Raw genomic sequence first — 16,841 nt, forward strand, 5'->3', positions numbered from 1 at the left:
ATATATATATATAATTTAACTATATATATATATATATTAGTTAAATTGAAAAACTATGTTCCACATATATATTTTAAGCACATGCTATACTTAGAAAATCGATAAATCTGATCTGAACATTCTTTCTATCTTTTCATATATGTGTTTATACTTAATAAACGTCTCAAAATTAACAAAGCCAAATCTTACATAATGTAACACAACACAGTCCATGCAAATAAATATCCTGCATTTTTAGGAACACTTTTAACACAATTAATATTATTCATGCTGTTCAATTTCATTATTAATTTTTATTTATTTTATGTTAAAATTCCTTATATGTTATATGAAATAAAAGACATATTGCCCACAATTATTAAGTTATTATGAACCCTCGCAAAATACAATCGTCAATTTTCATCTTTCATTAATTCTTTCATCTTTCATTGCTTTGCATCATACTGGATAATATATTCGCTATGCTTTAAAAGTACTTGTGTTAATTTTTACCATATAGATTAATTTTAACTTCAATTTTACTTTTTATGTTTTTTTAGTTCTAAGAATCAGAAAAAATAAAATAAAAAGCAAATTAAACTGTGATTAAAGTTAATCTGTACTGGTAAAAAATGAAATCGTCATTCAAAAATATTAATATCTATTTGTGTATTAACTATAATACGCAATAAACAAAATAATACTTAACAAAATCAATTTAATACTCATGTGTTGCTTACATGTTTTGGCTCATTTTTAAGCCTGCATCAGAGCGTAGACGAAGAAGGTTGAGAACTCGTCGAACATAGATAAACGTTGAAGCTTAGTATGCATCGTTTGTTGCATACATCGACATAATAAAAAATTAGGAAAGTCAGTCTCCAAAATGCCATGCGAATATTATTTCCAGACGATTAAAAGACCGAGTGAACTAGAACTCCAGATATGTTATTGATAACATAACTGAATAGGGGAGGGGGATGACAAGAAATTATAATTCCAAACGTGATGAAAGTAACTCATCATTGGCATTGTAAGCGGCATAAAATAAATATAAACGTATAGAAACGTATAATCGCAAAGCGTCGTGATAAAAATGCAATCATTGAAAACAGCTTCCAAAGCTGTTTTGTTACAACTTATGTTGTAAAGAAATTCATTTGCACTCATTTAGATAGTTCTCACATTTTAATTTTGATGTGGCATTTTTTATCAACATTCCTATCGAGATTTAGCTATGTAAGTTATGTCAATAGGCCTTCATATCAAGAGACTGTTATTTATCTAAAGATGGTTTTATTTTTGTGGTCCAGTTCATCGTTGAATACTACCCGAAAATTACAGTATCGCCTATGTCAACAGTACCTGGATAATATTTGTCAAGATCAAAGTTATTGGAGATTGTTCCTCTTATTTTCATTTTTATGTAAAAATTCTTAGTGCATCTTGAGTACGATGCTGTAACTTTCAAATTCGATAACTCAATAAATACTGATTTAAAAAACTCTATTAGGGCCGGTTGTTCCACCTTTTTGGTAAATTTTATCTGTTGGATAAGTAACAAGATTACCCAATCACATACGCGAAATGCCAGATTTACCTAACAGGTAAAATTTACCAAAAGGTGGAACAACCAGCCCTTAAAATTTTTGGAAAGCTCACGAGGTCAGCTATTAGATTCTGGAATAAAAAATAGGTGTTTCGTAAAAAAAAATCGATGTGTTCTTGATCTGAAGCCATTCAAAGTCAAATGTGATCAGTAAATAGATCTTTTTAAACCCTGTAACTTTTGTTTCAATCATTTTTCTAAAAAATTTTGTTTTCGAGATATTTCACCGGTTCGGGACTTTTTACTTACTCTGTATGTATATGTGTATTATATGTATATATATAAAATTTTTATATCACAATCATTGATGCTATATATACGTACCTCACAACCATACCACTCACCTTATCTCTCTAATGAAATCTCTCTGTTCGTAGGAAGTAAATTCTCTTTTGATCCGAGTCTCGATGAAGGCGCATCTCCCAACGGCTCTCGTCGGTCGTTAGCCGAGACGTCGGTGACGTCGACGGCCGATTTATCGGTATTCAGCTCGGTAACACGTTCCCAGGTCCTGGACAACAGTCTGGATACCCAGAGCAATATCTCAAATGGGAGCTCGGGCAGTGGCGGTCTGCCCACACCGCGGGCGACGCCACATCAGCCCAGCCCAGACGTAGTGCGAATTTACGTACCATACACGTCGCCTACGTACACATCGTCGGCGGTGGCTTCTTACAAGGATGATTTACCGCGCACACTGCCCCGTTCCCTGGACACCAACAAGATTCGCATTCGCATTGATCCGGACCAGACGCCTATCGTTGAAAATCTAAAGCCATTCACACTCGAGAGTCCAGAAGTCGAGCTAGATTTGAAGTGAGTCGTTTGAACTACACACGAACGTGAAATCATAAATGGCCATGATGTGCATACAATAGTTTGGTCCTGAAAGTCGCGCATTTTTTGTCAAGAGCGAGGGCAATAAATTAAAAAATATTTGAGATATTTTTTTTTTAAGTGGTCGATCGAATATTGGATATTAATGCCGCCAAATATGATTAATGTCATTCTAATAACTAATTCTTAACATGTATTCAATGTATCTTCTTTTGTCTCTCTTGGGAAATAAAATAGCTAATTTAAGTTTCCCATGTCAAATATATGTCGAAGACTTAATATTGAACAAAAAACTGCTTAAATCTCGAAATATGATTCTAAACATTCTTAAAAATAATGCGCGACTTCTGGCATACCCTGTGTATGTTCTGCGATAAATCGCGCGTACATAACAGAAGAAATAATGACAAATACGAAAACTGTTGCGTTAAATCTTAAAGAATCCCTTTATAGAAAACGTCAATTGATGAATTAAGATTTAGAAGTGAGAAAAAAATTATACAGTGTACCGTTTCTAGAATGTAATCTTAAATACTTATTAACTAAATGATATAATCTTTGATATCCGTTATTCTTATAAATTAAATTTTAATTTAAAAAAGAAGTTGTAAAGTTATAAGAATTAATTGTATCTCAATTTTAGAGAAAATCTATAAAAATCGACAATTACAACTTACAAAGGTTCAAAGAAATTGAAAATCTTAAATGTTTCAATTTAAAAGATGTTAAAAGCGAAATGGACTTTATAATATTTCAATTTATGAACATTGAAATGAACGAAGTATTGTTGCTGCATTTGGCCTAATTTAGTTTCATGACATATGCATTGTACGCCACATAGTATTTTTCCAGACACAGCAGGAATAAACGAAGCAATGCATTCCTGATATTGATGCTTATGATAGGATTACGACAAAATAGAAAAAAGGATGCAATTTTGTCTCTTCACACAACATTACAATTTTAAGTGAAATAATAAGGCAAATGAGAAAATATTTATGTATATATCAGTCTTTTCACATCAGATTATAAATTCGTAATAAAATAAAATTTAATAATTTTTAGAATTGTGAAACAGTATTTCATTCCAATGTTAATGTATTTCGAATACAATTATACTCATATATTTAAATTAATTTGAGAACAACGAATACACTTGTGCAAAAATATACTATCATTAGTCTGCACACAATCAAATACATCTTCGTGGAATTTCTCTCAATATTATTAATGATGGCTTAGCTTGCTCTATCTTATCAAACAATTTGCATGAAAAAAGAATTATTTTCTATTCTATCGTAGTCCTATTATTTGTTGATATATTATTATTCTAGAGGAAGATAGATAATGCTACGTCTATTCATATTATGTCCGTAGGTCTCCTATATTTGTCACGCAGTCTTATTTGCAGTTATTTCGTTTTGATTTCTGAAAGAAAAAAGAACACTATATATTACAATATATTGAATTGCTATTAAGAATTAAAACGGATTCTGCTGTATATAAAATAAAGATGTATCTAGAGGCAAATTCATTTTTTTACAACTACTGTAAAGAATTGAGTTCTGTTAGATAGGCATCTATATACAATATATAATCGATAATATAAATTTCGATAAGCTCTAATATAACCGAATTTTGTAACGTAGCTATATAAGAAAATAGATTTGTCTCTGGATGTGAGTCCACTAAATATTTCCGATCAGCATCGTTTGTCACGTTTTGTTTACATTAAATTTACTACAGTAAAATTTCGTTGACGATTAATCTTACGGTGACTGTATGCTGGTAAACGAATTAGTAGAACAATGGTGGAGAAATGTATGATGTATACTATTTATTTATACGCTCACAAGCTAATTATATCTATTTGTCCTCAAGAGGAAAAACTACTCATACTATTAAGTATTATGCTGCCTTGGTAATATTGACATGTTTCTTTGTCAGTCTCTTTCTTATTTTTTCATTTTTTTTTTTGTAATTCGTATGTTGTAAGAAAAATATTTCTGTATATATAAATAATATTTAATGAGTGAGATGGAAAAAACGAAACAAGACTATATCAAAAAGCGAATGAAACTCCTCGGATGTAGTTATATTCAAACTCTTCGTCGTAGAATGTGAATACTGAACAGCTTCCGATTATTGTGCCGCACTGAAAGTATTTGTATTATTTGATTATGAGCCATCGCGTTTGGATGTGTGCACCTCGATTTCAATTTCGCCAACATTCCTGAAAGCGCGCGCAATATCCTCGATGTACATAACCTTGTGGATAAAGAGTCTGAATAAAAAAAAAGTTATCCCCATGCGTAAATGTGAATTCATCAAATAATTATTATATCTAATAATAGCGTAAAAAGCGATGTAGATTAAAAATAATATTAAATGTTGATCGTCCGAATCTTTATTACGTTAACACAAGAACAGGTTGATAGGATTAAAATCTTCTACCACAAGTTCCTCTGATTATTTTCGACGCGATTTATGACAATTATAACAATTATAACTTTTTGATTAGTTCAGCGAAAGAAAAGATTTCTCGATGCATGAGAACGAAACATTACATCTCAGATTTATTGAGATACGATCTTTGTACTTTGTTTGTTTTAGCTAGACTGTATAATAGAGACTAACTTTTATTGACATTATAAAATAATGCAATATATCTTACCAGGCTATGACATAAATAATGTAATTAAAGGGAAACAGAGATTTGTATGATCAAATTGAAGATAAAATTTGCAAAATTATTTCAAGAAAGGAATAAATGCATAATTTATTAAAAGGGAATAAATAACAATTCTTCGTTTATTACTATGTAAGTATTGTTTACTATATTTGATAAATGTTATTAGGCAGCAAGACTTTGACTATGGTCTTCATTTATTTATATTGTATTGAGACGTAGAAAATATTAATTTGTAGAATAAAACTAATTAAAAATATAAAAATTTTCTGTGTGTAAGCATATTGATAAACTTGAAAATTTCAAGTGCCTCATGTCTTACCACGATCCCGTGACCTCCAAGGAAATAATCTATTTTTATTAGTCTAATTTTCCTCAGGACACTGCTCTACAAGTTAAACCTAAAATAAATAAAAAATTAAAATAAATAATTATAAAATGGTAATAATGTAAACGCATAAAAACTTTAATTTTCACAATAAAAATTGACATTATTTACATTGTTACTATTTTGTAATCACATTTTCCTAATATCTTTTAAATTCAATCAGAGTAGTTTTCTGAGGAAAAGAAAAACTGCCAGAAAATAGTATACAGTGCTTCTTTAGAAGTCATACAATCATGGCAAAACTTGAAATTTCCAGGCATGTCTTCAATGGCGCACACAAAAAAATTTAAGTTTCCTAATCAATAAATCTTATTAAAATAAATTTTTTCTCTAAAAAAATTTGTTCTATCTCTCCCGTTGTTGGTGAATAATAACGAAACAAAAACGAAAAGTGAGTTTTGAAAAAGTCAATTTTCAAAGGTTGATTTTACCCTTTCAGAGTGAATTCAGGCAAAAAAAAATTACATGTCAGAATACTTTCTGTGTATTGCTAAAGTTTCATAATTTTCTGAAGTCCGAGTTGGGTCTTTCCTTGCAAGTCCAATTCTAAGAACTTCACGTTGTTTCTTCGTACAAACTATTAGTCTGTGGACTGCCATTTCATAAGTACAGCTTTTATATGAATCAAATGTTATAACGTGACAGCTCTAGTCTAGACAGCTCAGATAATCTGTGTATTGAACTATAAGAAATAGTAAAAAGATCTCAATTTAAAAATTTTGTATCATTTTCGATATAAACTCCACAGACATGTGTATATTTTAATCTTAAAAAAGAATTTTTGAATCTGTAAAAGAGGAAAAAAATAGTTGTTATACAAATGTTAAACTGATTAGTCGATAATACAGATGGCTTTAGGATTCCCTTAACTGTCGGGAATGTTTAAAAAATCGTATGGACCGTTACGCTGAATACCTTGTGCGTTTGTGCATGCATGTGTGTATATACATATGTAATAATTATAATACGACGAATGCAATATTCATCGAAATCTTACCAATTATCGAAGAGTAGAGAGGAGGCCACATTGTAAATCAATAATTAATTGTCGAAACAAAGTCTAATTGTCAATATAGCAAAAATATATATCTCACTTCTTCCAGCATCACTTTTTTTATTACACAACTCGATGTGTTTGTTGCAATTTATTTATTTTTATTTACAAGTATTGTATCGCATATGTGATCTGGAGATGTAGGATCGATCAAGGTGATTATGTAGGCGCAGATGTGTTATTTTTCTTAAAAATTAGATTAGAAATCATAACGCGCGCGCGCGTGTATGTGTGTATGTGTGTGTGTGTGTGTGTGTGTGTGTTGTGTGGTAAGAAACATCTATTAATTTCGTAGTCATTATAAATGCATATTGAGGATTTAATGAATGTTGACTTTCTCATTACAAAATGTTGCAATGACACTTAATTACGATTACCTTTGAACTACATCTCGATTGATCCTAACTGGATTTGTCTTCTTTTTTCTATTATTTTGTATATTTGATAATGAATTTTGATCTTACAAGAATGCACGCAAATTCTTGTACGATCTTTCTATATAAATTCGTTGAAACCAAATTTTCTCTTTTTCCTTTTCCTTTTTATACGGCTGTTATCTATACACTGTATAAATAAATCGTCAAATGTACACGATTGGTCGACACTTATTTGGTTTATAACAAACTTATTTGGCTTTCAAACAGATTAATCTAGCTTACTTTAAGACGCTCATTACGAACTAGGCTGGTAAAAGTTATTGTCCATAACTGGTATCAGCTTGCCATTCAGCAGCTTATGCGGTCCAGAATAGTAACGCCATAACAGACTGCTGCCTCTCTTCAGCTGATTATGAGTCGACAGATGAGTCCAACAATGCAGCCAGTTCTTATAGATCGGCATGTGTGGTGGAAGACCAGCTACCAACCTTGAACAATTTTCATGAACTTTACCATGAAATATCAGATGTTCTTAACTCGATCGGTCTCATTTTATTTTATGAAGGATAAAGTAATATCATGACATTTATCTTTTATAATTTCTAAACTACATTTATAATGTCTAACTTTTAGACTGCATTCTAAAACGTTCTCTCTAAGGAAAAATTTTACTCGAAACATATATATAGTACATGTAATGTAGTATATTATATCAAGTAAAATTTTCTTTGCAGAGGACATTTTGAAATGTAGCCTTAAAGTATAAAATTTTTTATTCAAACTTTTTAGTATAAAATTATTTTTAAAATATGAATTGTGCATACACACACACATACACGCGCACGCACGCACGCACGCACGCACGCACGCACGCACACACACATAAAACTTTTAATATTCCTAAAGCTAATTGTCAATTACTTTTAAGAAAATATATTTATAATAAGGTATAAAAAGAAAAAATTATATTAATCTTCAATGAACGTATTGGACATGAGATTTTACTTACCCGCAGTCATTTACTGCCATGCAGTGAGATACCACTAAGAACGGGTACATAACGGTTGTAGCTACAAACTGTACAAATATTTTATTTTAAACATGCTTAAACTTTACATATGAAATATTTAATGCGTTGGTTCTGAAACACGTTGTGTCAATAATACGTATCGGAGCACGTTCTCTTTGAAAAATATTGAAACTTACTTTCATAGTTGATGCAGTGTATGGCTTCATCGCCGGCTCTTGTATGACGTAATTGTTTATAGCGTATGTAGAGATACCAGTTAAAACTATAACTGCAGCGCTTCCTATTATACGCGGTATCAATCCTGCGTAATAACCTAGGATCCCATTCTCCTTGTAAATCTCCAGGAACGAACCAAATAGACTACTAATGGTAAGAATATGATAAATAAATTTTGTTGCAATGTGACAAACAAATCGCCCAGAGAAGAATACAAATTTAACAAATACAAATGCGATTATATACATACTTTGTTTCTTTATTTCATTTTATAAGTGCATATTATATATATATTGAATCAAATTTTAGTATTAATTACTGAAATTTTCGAAAAAATTTTCAATATTATCTCTCATTAATTATTTCTCTTCCTATATCATGTATATTTTGAAATTGAAAAGATTTATATATATACAATACACACATTCTTTCTTCTCTAGAAATCTATAAAGATATGCCATTTGTTATATATATTTATATATATTCATACCTATATTTTGTCTCTCTACCCACAAATTGTGCCATCATCCTTAATGAAATGACTTCCAAAGGATGACTAACTATGATCGCTACTGTTCTACTGATCACATCTCTGATGATCTCATTCATGCATCTTTTACGTCTACAAACAGAAGAAATTATTAATTCATTATTCATATTTTTCTCCCTTCTCTTAACACATACCTCACTGTCTCATCTCCATCGTCTTCATCCTCGTTCTGTTCCACTGAGTTCAACTGTAGATATTCTAAAGTCTTATCGCACGCTATTGTACTGACTGTATAAGAACATACCTTGGGTACTAAGCCTCTATAGCAGCCTGTAAAGCCATCCAAGCTATTTATGTGTTTAACTGCAAGAAATAACATTTTATGTTAAATAGAGTATATAATAAAACCATACAATTTAAAGTAGAAAAAGAGTTGCATCAGATATCCAGGCAGGATTATTGGGGGAGGGGGGGGGGGGATATCTAATTTCTGACAATATATTCAGCCTAAGCTTTATATTGAAATGACGTGTATAATAATGTTATCTAAAAATTTTTATTATCACTGATATATTTTAAAAATATTGTACTATATTTCTAAAAAATATATCAGTGATATTAAAAGTTTTTAAATATTTATATCATACATGTCATTTCAATATAAAGTTTTGGCCTGATTTATTGTCAGAAATAAGATATCTGATAATCCTTCCTGGATATCTAGTGCATGCATAGTGAGAAAGGTAAAACAATCTCCTGAAAAATATTTATTAAGTTTTAAATTAGAATTATACTTACTATATGTAAAAGCATTAGGTAGTTTCAATGCAGGCTTTCCAAAGAATGTTACAGTTGGTTTGGGTGGAATAGGCTCGTATCCGATCTATGTAATAAAACAAATATATGACTGTTTTTCTTTAGATAACAGTATTACATCAATGTATATCGTTTGTATCAAAATTCTTAACCAGCAGAGATATATCTTTACCTGGATCAAAACCTTAGCATATTCAATAGGATAGGAGATTGCATTTACTAAAATGCGACCGGCTATATCAGACCACAGGATCGCTGTGTCTTTCGAGGTATGCTTTGGAGGCATTCTTGGCAAATTTCTAGATTTTCTCTTTTCTAAAGGGAACATATATATTACATAAAATCAAGAAGTAGAAGTTTAGTCAGGAATTGTTATCTTATAAAAACGTACCAATTCTCATTATTTAAGGTTCACAAATTGATATCACAAATTTCTCTTCTCCTGGTTCCTACCTACTTCCTCACGAAACTCTGTGCGCTAGCAGAAAAGACAACTATTAACAGCACTTTTAAAGACAATTGGAACTAGCGTTATTCTTGTCTATTTTTTAGTACAAATCGAGTATCCCTTTCACCGGCATTACGGTGCTTGTTTCCCCGTGAACACTTCCTTCTGTTCCTTACACTCGTATGTAAGGTCAAGTTCAGCCGAACAAGCGTTCAGTAATCAATGTTAAGAATACACTATTCACTTCAAATCTTGATAAACATATACTCAATCGATGATGTTTTAGTGTAAAAATTAAGATTTGACAAGAAAAAGTGCTGTTCTGCTTCGTGAACTGAGATATTAATAAACGACTATTAAGGTTAAGAAATTTGTCACAGCCACAAAATATTATAATATAAACGTATAAACCATAGATGGCACAGACACAGAGATGTCAGATTCAATTACACATATCATTCATAACGGCCTATTCCTAGTAATTTTTCACTGTTTCACCAATGACATTGTACTACGTCTATCGCGTTTTATGTATTTTTTGCATTCAGCATCTTCGCTTTTTTCTCTTTTTAAATATATATCTATCTCATTTTAAGATCAAAAATTTTAAGGGATTTTAAATAACGCGAATGTAACGTATATTGTAGTATTTCTTTAGTTTTTCATTTCTTTACTTTCTTTTCAAGAATAGAGGCCCTGGATCCCTATTCTTATGCATGTAATATATTTTATTTGAAATCTGTTTTATCGACATCGATCGTTCGGCCGTCGTTTCAGCATTCCCTTAACCCCTAACCTCCAATTTCTAAGAACTAGTTAAGTATCCAGATCGAGTGAGGCCAACCGATGCGGCTTGTAATTTGTAAGAGAATCTCATTAAACTATTTTTCGGTTTATCTTGCTGCAGTCTGTCGCATTATTCTCACAGTTTTATCGAATTGAGTTTGCGCAAGTTTATTGTGACGAAAAAACATAGCTCGGATAGTTCCTCACCCTTTCTTAGTAGATTAGAATTTTTTTTTATGTCTGTTTCTACTAATGTAAATTAATTTAATTCACGAATTACAAAAAAGCCTATAAATAGCCATTACAATTATTCATGCGTAAATTTATTGTTTATTTGCAATAATTATTAGGCATTTTGTAGCAAGAACACAGTGTGATACTGAATTATTTTCTCCTTATTTAACATTGGCAAACAACAAGAATTTCATAACACTTGCAATGGCTGCGTTCAAAGAAAGCAACTTTTATGAAATTTTTTAGTGATTTATTTATACAATTAGATCAAGTGAGGAAGTAAGGTCAGCCATATTAAAGAATTTTATTTAAAAAATTGTGAAACTGCCTTATCTGCTAAACACAGCCTCTATGTCTGTTTCGTGACTGAACTAGTTCTACTTTTGGAACTTAAAATGAGATTAGATGTATGTTAAAAGAGAGATAGATATGTAAAAGTAAAAAGGATTTTTCTAGTACAGGACTTGATAATTAATGTCTTTGCTGAAAAATGCCTAATGCCTTATAATGTCTTTGCTGAAAAATGCCTTATAATGTCTTTGCTGAAAAATGCCTAATAATAATTTTAATATACATAGGAATAATCATTGTAGATTTTTCAACCTAGATTTGAGTTCTTGGATGATTTTAATCTTGGCTAATATATTTTTTATTTCTTTTTTAATTCTAAGAATTAGAAAAAGCTAAGTGTAAGTTAAATAAGTTAAAGTTAATCTACATTAGTATTTATTATTAGAATCCTGTAAATCTCCCTGTCTATTTGATTTTTACCTCTTGAATTTTCCAGTTTGATGGACTCTGCTATTTTCAAAACTGTCTGGATCTCGGTTAAGCGAAACTTTGTCAGCGTGTTATTTCCTACATTTACGGTGCTTACGATTTACGCGGATCTGAGGCATACGGCTCGCTGGAAGCGCCAACTTGTTGAACAGCAGGATAAGTGAGACTACGCTGAGACATGAGTCTACTTCAGAGTTTCTCATCGCATAAGCACATCTGGAAGATGTACTGGACTCTCATCTTTCCCTTCGCAGGTTTTATGATCGGTCATAAGATAGATAAGATGGAAACAGAGAGGATGACAACATTCAGGGACAAATCAGCATTGTACGGTAGAGAGTTAAAGCCTGGGGAGCCACCTTCCTGGCCATATTAGCTATCCTTATTGCACATCGTTCAAATCTTAAGAAATAGCAGAATCAATTAGTGCTTGTTAAGTTAATTAAAAAATAAATATATTTAAATGAAAATCACAGATATAGATGTTTCATTAATATACACGTGTAATCTAGATTAAATGACGAAAGAAAGAAAAGATATATATATATATGTGTGTGTGTGTGCGTGTAATCAGTTTTATTTATTGGTAACAATGCAATATAAGTAATAAATATATACAGGATTGCCATATTACGTATTTCTATTAGTCGATAATCACTAAGAGTACTATTTCATAATAAATAGTATACATATAAAATTATTTTGTCAACATAGCAAATCCGATATATACACGAACTTATAAATTACATTAAATTTACATTATATATTGAATAGAGATTATCACAAATATTCAGAGATGTTCATAAACACGAAACAATAAAACTTGCATTACATTAGATTAATGCTTATTAAAAACTGCTATATTTGAAGTTTATAATATAATTAAATGTTAAAAATATATAAATATTTTGAACAATGAAATGCTCAGTAATGATATTGTCATGTTATTTAATAAAATAAATGTTTTCTTTTATTGTCAAAGTTTAAATTACGCCATTGCATTTAGATATTTTATAATTACATGAACTAATTAAGGCTCAGAATTTCAAATGAAATTTGAAAAAGAAAAAAATCGTGATAAGACATATTGGTGCGTAAAAATTTGTTTACAATTTATTTTAATATATGCAACTAATAGATGTTAACTACTTTTTTTGGTCTTCTTCAGTACAATATAATAATAAATCGAAAAGTCAGAAGTACTAATGATAGTCAAGCGAATAAGAGATTACGCAAATAAGAAATGTGTAAGTAAAATTTCTATGCTATATATTATGAGATTAAGATCGTCGTCTTAAAACAGTCTTTAATATGTACTAATCCATTGTAGTGCGAGTGATCAAGTAATGCAAATGATCAATAATAACTATTATTATTCTCATTTTAATGTGTTATTGAATACCACTGAAGTGCTAACGAAATAGAGAGAATTTTTTCGACTTTTTCTTCGTTTTTTTCTTGATATAGGTATTGCACACGACGTTCTCCTTATTCTCAATCGATTGTTTGGTCGTTGGATTATACATCTGGTGCTTTTGCATCCATTTGTCCGTTTCGTTTGTCCAGGACACCGGCCTATCCTTAGAAGTGCTGGCTTGAACTTGACGAGATTGACTATATCTCTCGCCAGTTTCCAAATTAAGATAGGAAGACAGCTTACCTTTATTATTATGTTCTACCTTGCTTAGAATATTATCTGGAATATCATCTACGGGTCCGTAATTCTGAAACCTTGTCTCCTTCTCCTGCAAAGCGCATATGTTATCGCTGAACTTCCGAAAAATTTTCTCCTCTTCGATTATGTGCTCAGGTTTCTCCTCAGCTATTCCTTGTAGTTTTCCTAGGATATCTTTATGCCTGGTCCATCGCTCGCTTGCTGATTTTGTAAAGGCATATGGCTTCTTATGAAGCACTGGATTAAACAGCTCTGACGTTCGTATGTTAGATGTATCTGTGCTGGCGGCTGATAACGACGAATTTAGGTCGTCATAATTCATCCTAGGATATTTTTTGTACCTTATAGTAGCGTACGAATGAGTCTTCGAAGAAAAGGATTTTCTCGATGATGAATTTGGACGCATCAAATGCTTTTTCTTTTCCTCCTTTTTGTCGAATGGATTGATAATAGGTTGAAGATTTTGAGGAATTTCTGTTTTTCTCGGAATTTCTTCTTTTCTCGAAATCTCTTCTTTTTTCGGAATTTCTTCTTTTCTCAAAATAACTTCTTTTTTCGGAATCTCTTCTTTTTTTGGAATTTCTTCCTTTTTCGGAATATCTTCTTTCTTTGAAACATCATCTTTTCTCAGAATTTTCTCTTCTACAAGATTATTAGGTTTCTCAATATCGTATAAAATTTGTGCCGCTTGCTCCAGCGTCTTTTCCACTATCATATCTTTTTGGTATTTTATCTGCTGCTCTACCTGCTTCATTTTATCATTGAGAAGTCTCTCCGTGATCCTTAGTTCCTTCTCTTTTCTAAACAGCTCCCTCTCTCTTTTTTGCAAATTTATTTCCTTTTCCCGCAACATGGTTTCACGATTCCTTAGGATTTCAATTTTGTGCAACCAATTTTCTCTGAAGATCTCCTCGCTGACTTCTTCAGGTGACGGAATCGATGCGGTACAGCCATTCTTGTAACCGTGACGGCAGAAGTTGTTTAGCTTGGAGTCCAAGGAGTTCTCACTTCTCTCGTCAATCGACATCAAACTGTTCGTCCTGCTGAATTGTTTCGCAGGATACAATGACTCCTGTGGTCCAATTGATGCTTGAAACTCCGTTTTTTGTACACGTTCGTTAGAACGATAAAAATTCGCGTTGTTATAATATTTAATGATATCATTATCCAAATGTTCGTCGCGTAGAATGTCATTCTCGTTCGTTATGCCTTTCACGAATTTTATACCAATCAATGTGCTATCTTCAGTGAAAAACTTCGTGGTTTCTTCGTATTTCTTATTTGAAGTGAGCGACGTATCTTTCTCATTTTGCATACTGTTCTCGAATATGCTTTCGCTCTTGGTATCAAATTGATTTGTGATCTTGAGATCATCGATCCCATTAATTATTGGTAAATTCTCCATTCCAGGCATAATGTATGTCTCAACTTTGTACAAAATTGGTTTCTTCATGATTGATATTGCAATACGTTAATATCTTTCAAACTCTCAGAAGATTATGTCACATATGATGATTGATCATTTCTGCAAATAATAGATATTTACCTATTAAAAATATATATGCATATATATATATATATACATACACACAGGGTGACTCCCTGTAATTTGAGAGATCCGCTGAATGCTTATACTATTCATATGAACTATTAAAATTTTTATATCAAACAAATTTCAACTTCAAGTGATAGCTATACACAGTAAAAACATTTTGTATTTATGTTTTAAAATGAATTCTTGTTAAAATTTTTGTATTAAATTTTTAACATATCCGAGTTTTAAATTAACATAATGTGATTGTGTTATTTGAATATTTTGTGTTAAATTTAAATTTAACATTTCTCAGTATTAAAATGACACAATTTATAGGTAAATAAACAAATAACAAAAATAATGTAGTTTTAAAACATAAATTCTAAGAATAAATGAACAAAATGTGTGTGTTGATTTTAATATATTATAAATGTTAATTTTACTCTGAAGAAATATGTTTTGTACAACTTATATATTTTATATGTAAAAAGGTATAAATATTTTTTGTTTTCTCTTTATAACAGTAAATATTTAATAAATCTATATATAGCATATATGAAATATTACAAAGGCATTTCTTAAACTAAAAATGTGACAATAGCATCTAATTCAGTTAAATTTAACATTATAAATGTGTCAATTTAACATAAAATTTGTTTATAAATTGTACCAAAGTATTACGTTTCTTGTGTTAAGTTTTTACGTAACATTTGTGTTACTTTCTATTCATCTTACGTTAAATTAACACAAAATATTTTACTGTGTATAAGCCAAAAATAATTGAATTTTTTAGTTTTTCTTTCATTTTGTTGTGAAATCGATATATCCGGATTTTCTATTTATGTGTCTTTTAATTCTGTAACAAAATAATTTTGCAATCCGTAAAACCAATTTGAAAATTTCGGTTGCACTGTAATTCGTGAAAATTGACGCGTCGCTTTAACACATTCCCCTAACTTTTAGAATTCTTAGAAAAAACCTTGGCATTACAAAAGGACAGAATTAAAAACGAACGATAAAAGAAAAGATTACACATTTGTTTTTAAAAAATTTATGATTTTGTGTGTGGATTTAATATATAAATAAATACGATTTATTAAAATGTAATTGTTGTAACATACCAGAACTATCGTAATCCAAATGACTTCTAGAAGATGCATGTAGCGTGATGTCTGCATTTAAACTGAGCTTTCACTTATAACGTTCGAAGGGAAGTGGTGAGTTCACAGGTATACGGATTCGTATGTCTCCGTCGTGTATCTGCAACGTGATTTGCTGAGGCCGTTTTTAAATCCCAGCTATAATGCTGGACGGTACACTGGTATTCTACCTGCGTCTTCTACCTACAACATATGAAACGTGAGAATGTTCGTGTTCATGTGCGTTCCTTTATGGAGGGATACAAAAGAAAGGGATCATAACAAAAGCAATCAGTTAAACAATATAATAGAAAGATTTATGTTGCGTTTCAAAATATTGAAAGAGAGGCATTCGAAAATTCCGAACAATTGAAAGGAAAATTGAAATTTATAACAATTCTTGTTTATACAGAATGGTGAAGGAATTAACAATATAAGATCAAATAGAGCGATATATGTGTTATTTATCTTTTATTTATATAATTGGTCCGAAATTGATGATTTAAAAAAAAATGTTATTGAATAAAATAAAAACTAATTTTTTCTAAGATTTACATATTTATATTTTTATTCATATTTCTTTCAATCATTTAATAGTTTAATTTTTAAAAGTATATACTAAAATAGTAATGTTGAAATTCAATTTCTTTTTTGTATTCTTCCATGCAAAGTGTGTTTGAAAAAAATATTTTAATGATATGTTATTTATTTTTCATCGTATTCATGATTGAAATGTAAATATATCAATCTACTTTTTTTT

At 30.6% G+C, this 16,841-nt stretch overlaps 4 protein-coding genes across 7 annotated transcripts in view; 2 read left to right on the forward strand and 2 right to left on the reverse strand.

The window, feature by feature from the left end:
- LOC108752990 (USP6 N-terminal-like protein) overlaps positions 1 to 2,929 on the forward strand; it is a 7,202-nt gene extending 4,273 nt beyond the window's left edge. For both annotated transcript variants that reach the window (XM_018494263.1, XM_018494264.1), the window contains exon 8: positions 1,966 to 2,929. In XM_018494263.1, the coding sequence (XP_018349765.1) occupies positions 1,966 to 2,408 (443 nt within the window). In that variant the 3' untranslated portion in view covers positions 2,409 to 2,929. The remainder of the gene's footprint in view (positions 1 to 1,965) is intronic.
- Positions 2,930 to 3,506: 577 nt separating this feature from the next.
- On the reverse strand, positions 3,507 to 10,789 carry LOC108753020 (mitochondrial carrier homolog 2). Of its 3 annotated transcripts, none has more exons than XR_001939589.1 (10): positions 9,877 to 10,789; positions 9,658 to 9,800; positions 9,468 to 9,552; positions 8,864 to 9,032; positions 8,670 to 8,801; positions 8,140 to 8,326; positions 7,943 to 8,010; positions 7,216 to 7,421; positions 6,934 to 7,120; positions 3,507 to 3,853 (listed from the first exon to the last, which is right to left on the reverse strand). XR_001939589.1 is itself a non-coding variant. In XM_018494320.1 (10 exons), exons 2-9 carry the CDS (start codon positions 9,884 to 9,886, stop codon positions 7,229 to 7,231), a joined length of 987 nt encoding a protein of 328 aa, XP_018349822.1. In that variant the 5' UTR covers positions 9,887 to 9,963; positions 10,041 to 10,789; the 3' UTR covers positions 6,608 to 7,120; positions 7,216 to 7,228. The 3 variants fall into 3 exon arrangements, 2 of the variants coding, with proteins under 2 accessions (XP_018349822.1, XP_018349821.1); XM_018494320.1 differs by lacking the exon at positions 3,507 to 3,853 and having other exon boundaries at positions 6,608 to 7,120; positions 9,877 to 9,963; positions 10,041 to 10,789; XM_018494319.1 differs by lacking the exon at positions 3,507 to 3,853 and having other exon boundaries at positions 6,608 to 7,120.
- Positions 10,790 to 11,820: 1,031 nt separating this feature from the next.
- Positions 11,821 to 12,206, forward strand: LOC108753022 (NADH dehydrogenase [ubiquinone] 1 beta subcomplex subunit 1). The gene has a single exon (XM_018494322.1). It carries the CDS (start codon positions 11,912 to 11,914, stop codon positions 12,107 to 12,109), a length of 198 nt encoding a protein of 65 aa, XP_018349824.1. The 5' UTR covers positions 11,821 to 11,911; the 3' UTR covers positions 12,110 to 12,206.
- A 939-nt stretch (positions 12,207 to 13,145) lies between these two features.
- LOC108752988 lies at positions 13,146 to 16,364 on the reverse strand. Its single transcript, XM_018494261.1, has 3 exons — positions 16,064 to 16,364; positions 14,025 to 14,933; positions 13,146 to 13,916 (listed from the first exon to the last, which is right to left on the reverse strand). The coding sequence occupies exons 2-3, from the start codon at positions 14,859 to 14,861 to the stop codon at positions 13,146 to 13,148; spliced, it is 1,608 nt and encodes a 535-aa protein (XP_018349763.1). The 5' UTR covers positions 14,862 to 14,933; positions 16,064 to 16,364.
- Positions 16,365 to 16,841: the final 477 nt, after the last annotated feature.

This window comes from Trachymyrmex septentrionalis, unplaced genomic scaffold (assembly GCF_001594115.1).
Source record: "Trachymyrmex septentrionalis isolate Tsep2-gDNA-1 unplaced genomic scaffold, Tsep1.0 scaffold63, whole genome shotgun sequence".
Taxonomy (NCBI): domain Eukaryota; kingdom Metazoa; phylum Arthropoda; class Insecta; order Hymenoptera; family Formicidae; genus Trachymyrmex; species Trachymyrmex septentrionalis.

Excerpts from the sequence above, each read along its gene's own strand:
- LOC108753020 (XM_018494320.1), bottom strand. Across the intron at positions 9,553-9,657 it reads ATGCTAAGGTTTTGATCCAG|ATCGGATACGAGCCTATTCC; the intron begins GTAAAGATATAT and ends TTTATTACATAG. Across the intron at positions 9,033-9,467 it reads ACCTAATGCTTTTACATATA|TTAAACACATAAATAGCTTG; the intron begins GTAAGTATAATT and ends TATTTCTTGCAG.
- LOC108753022 (XM_018494322.1), top strand. The coding sequence starts at position 11,912 with ATGAGTCTACTTCAGAGTTTCTCATCGCATAAGCACATCTGGAAGATG.
- LOC108752988 (XM_018494261.1), bottom strand. The coding sequence starts at position 14,861 with ATGAAGAAACCAATTTTGTACAAAGTTGAGACATACATTATGCCTGGA. Across the intron at positions 13,917-14,024 it reads AAATTCTGAGAAAAGATGAT|ATTTCGAGAAAAGAAGAAAT; the intron begins GTTTCAAAGAAA and ends AAAAAAGAAGAG.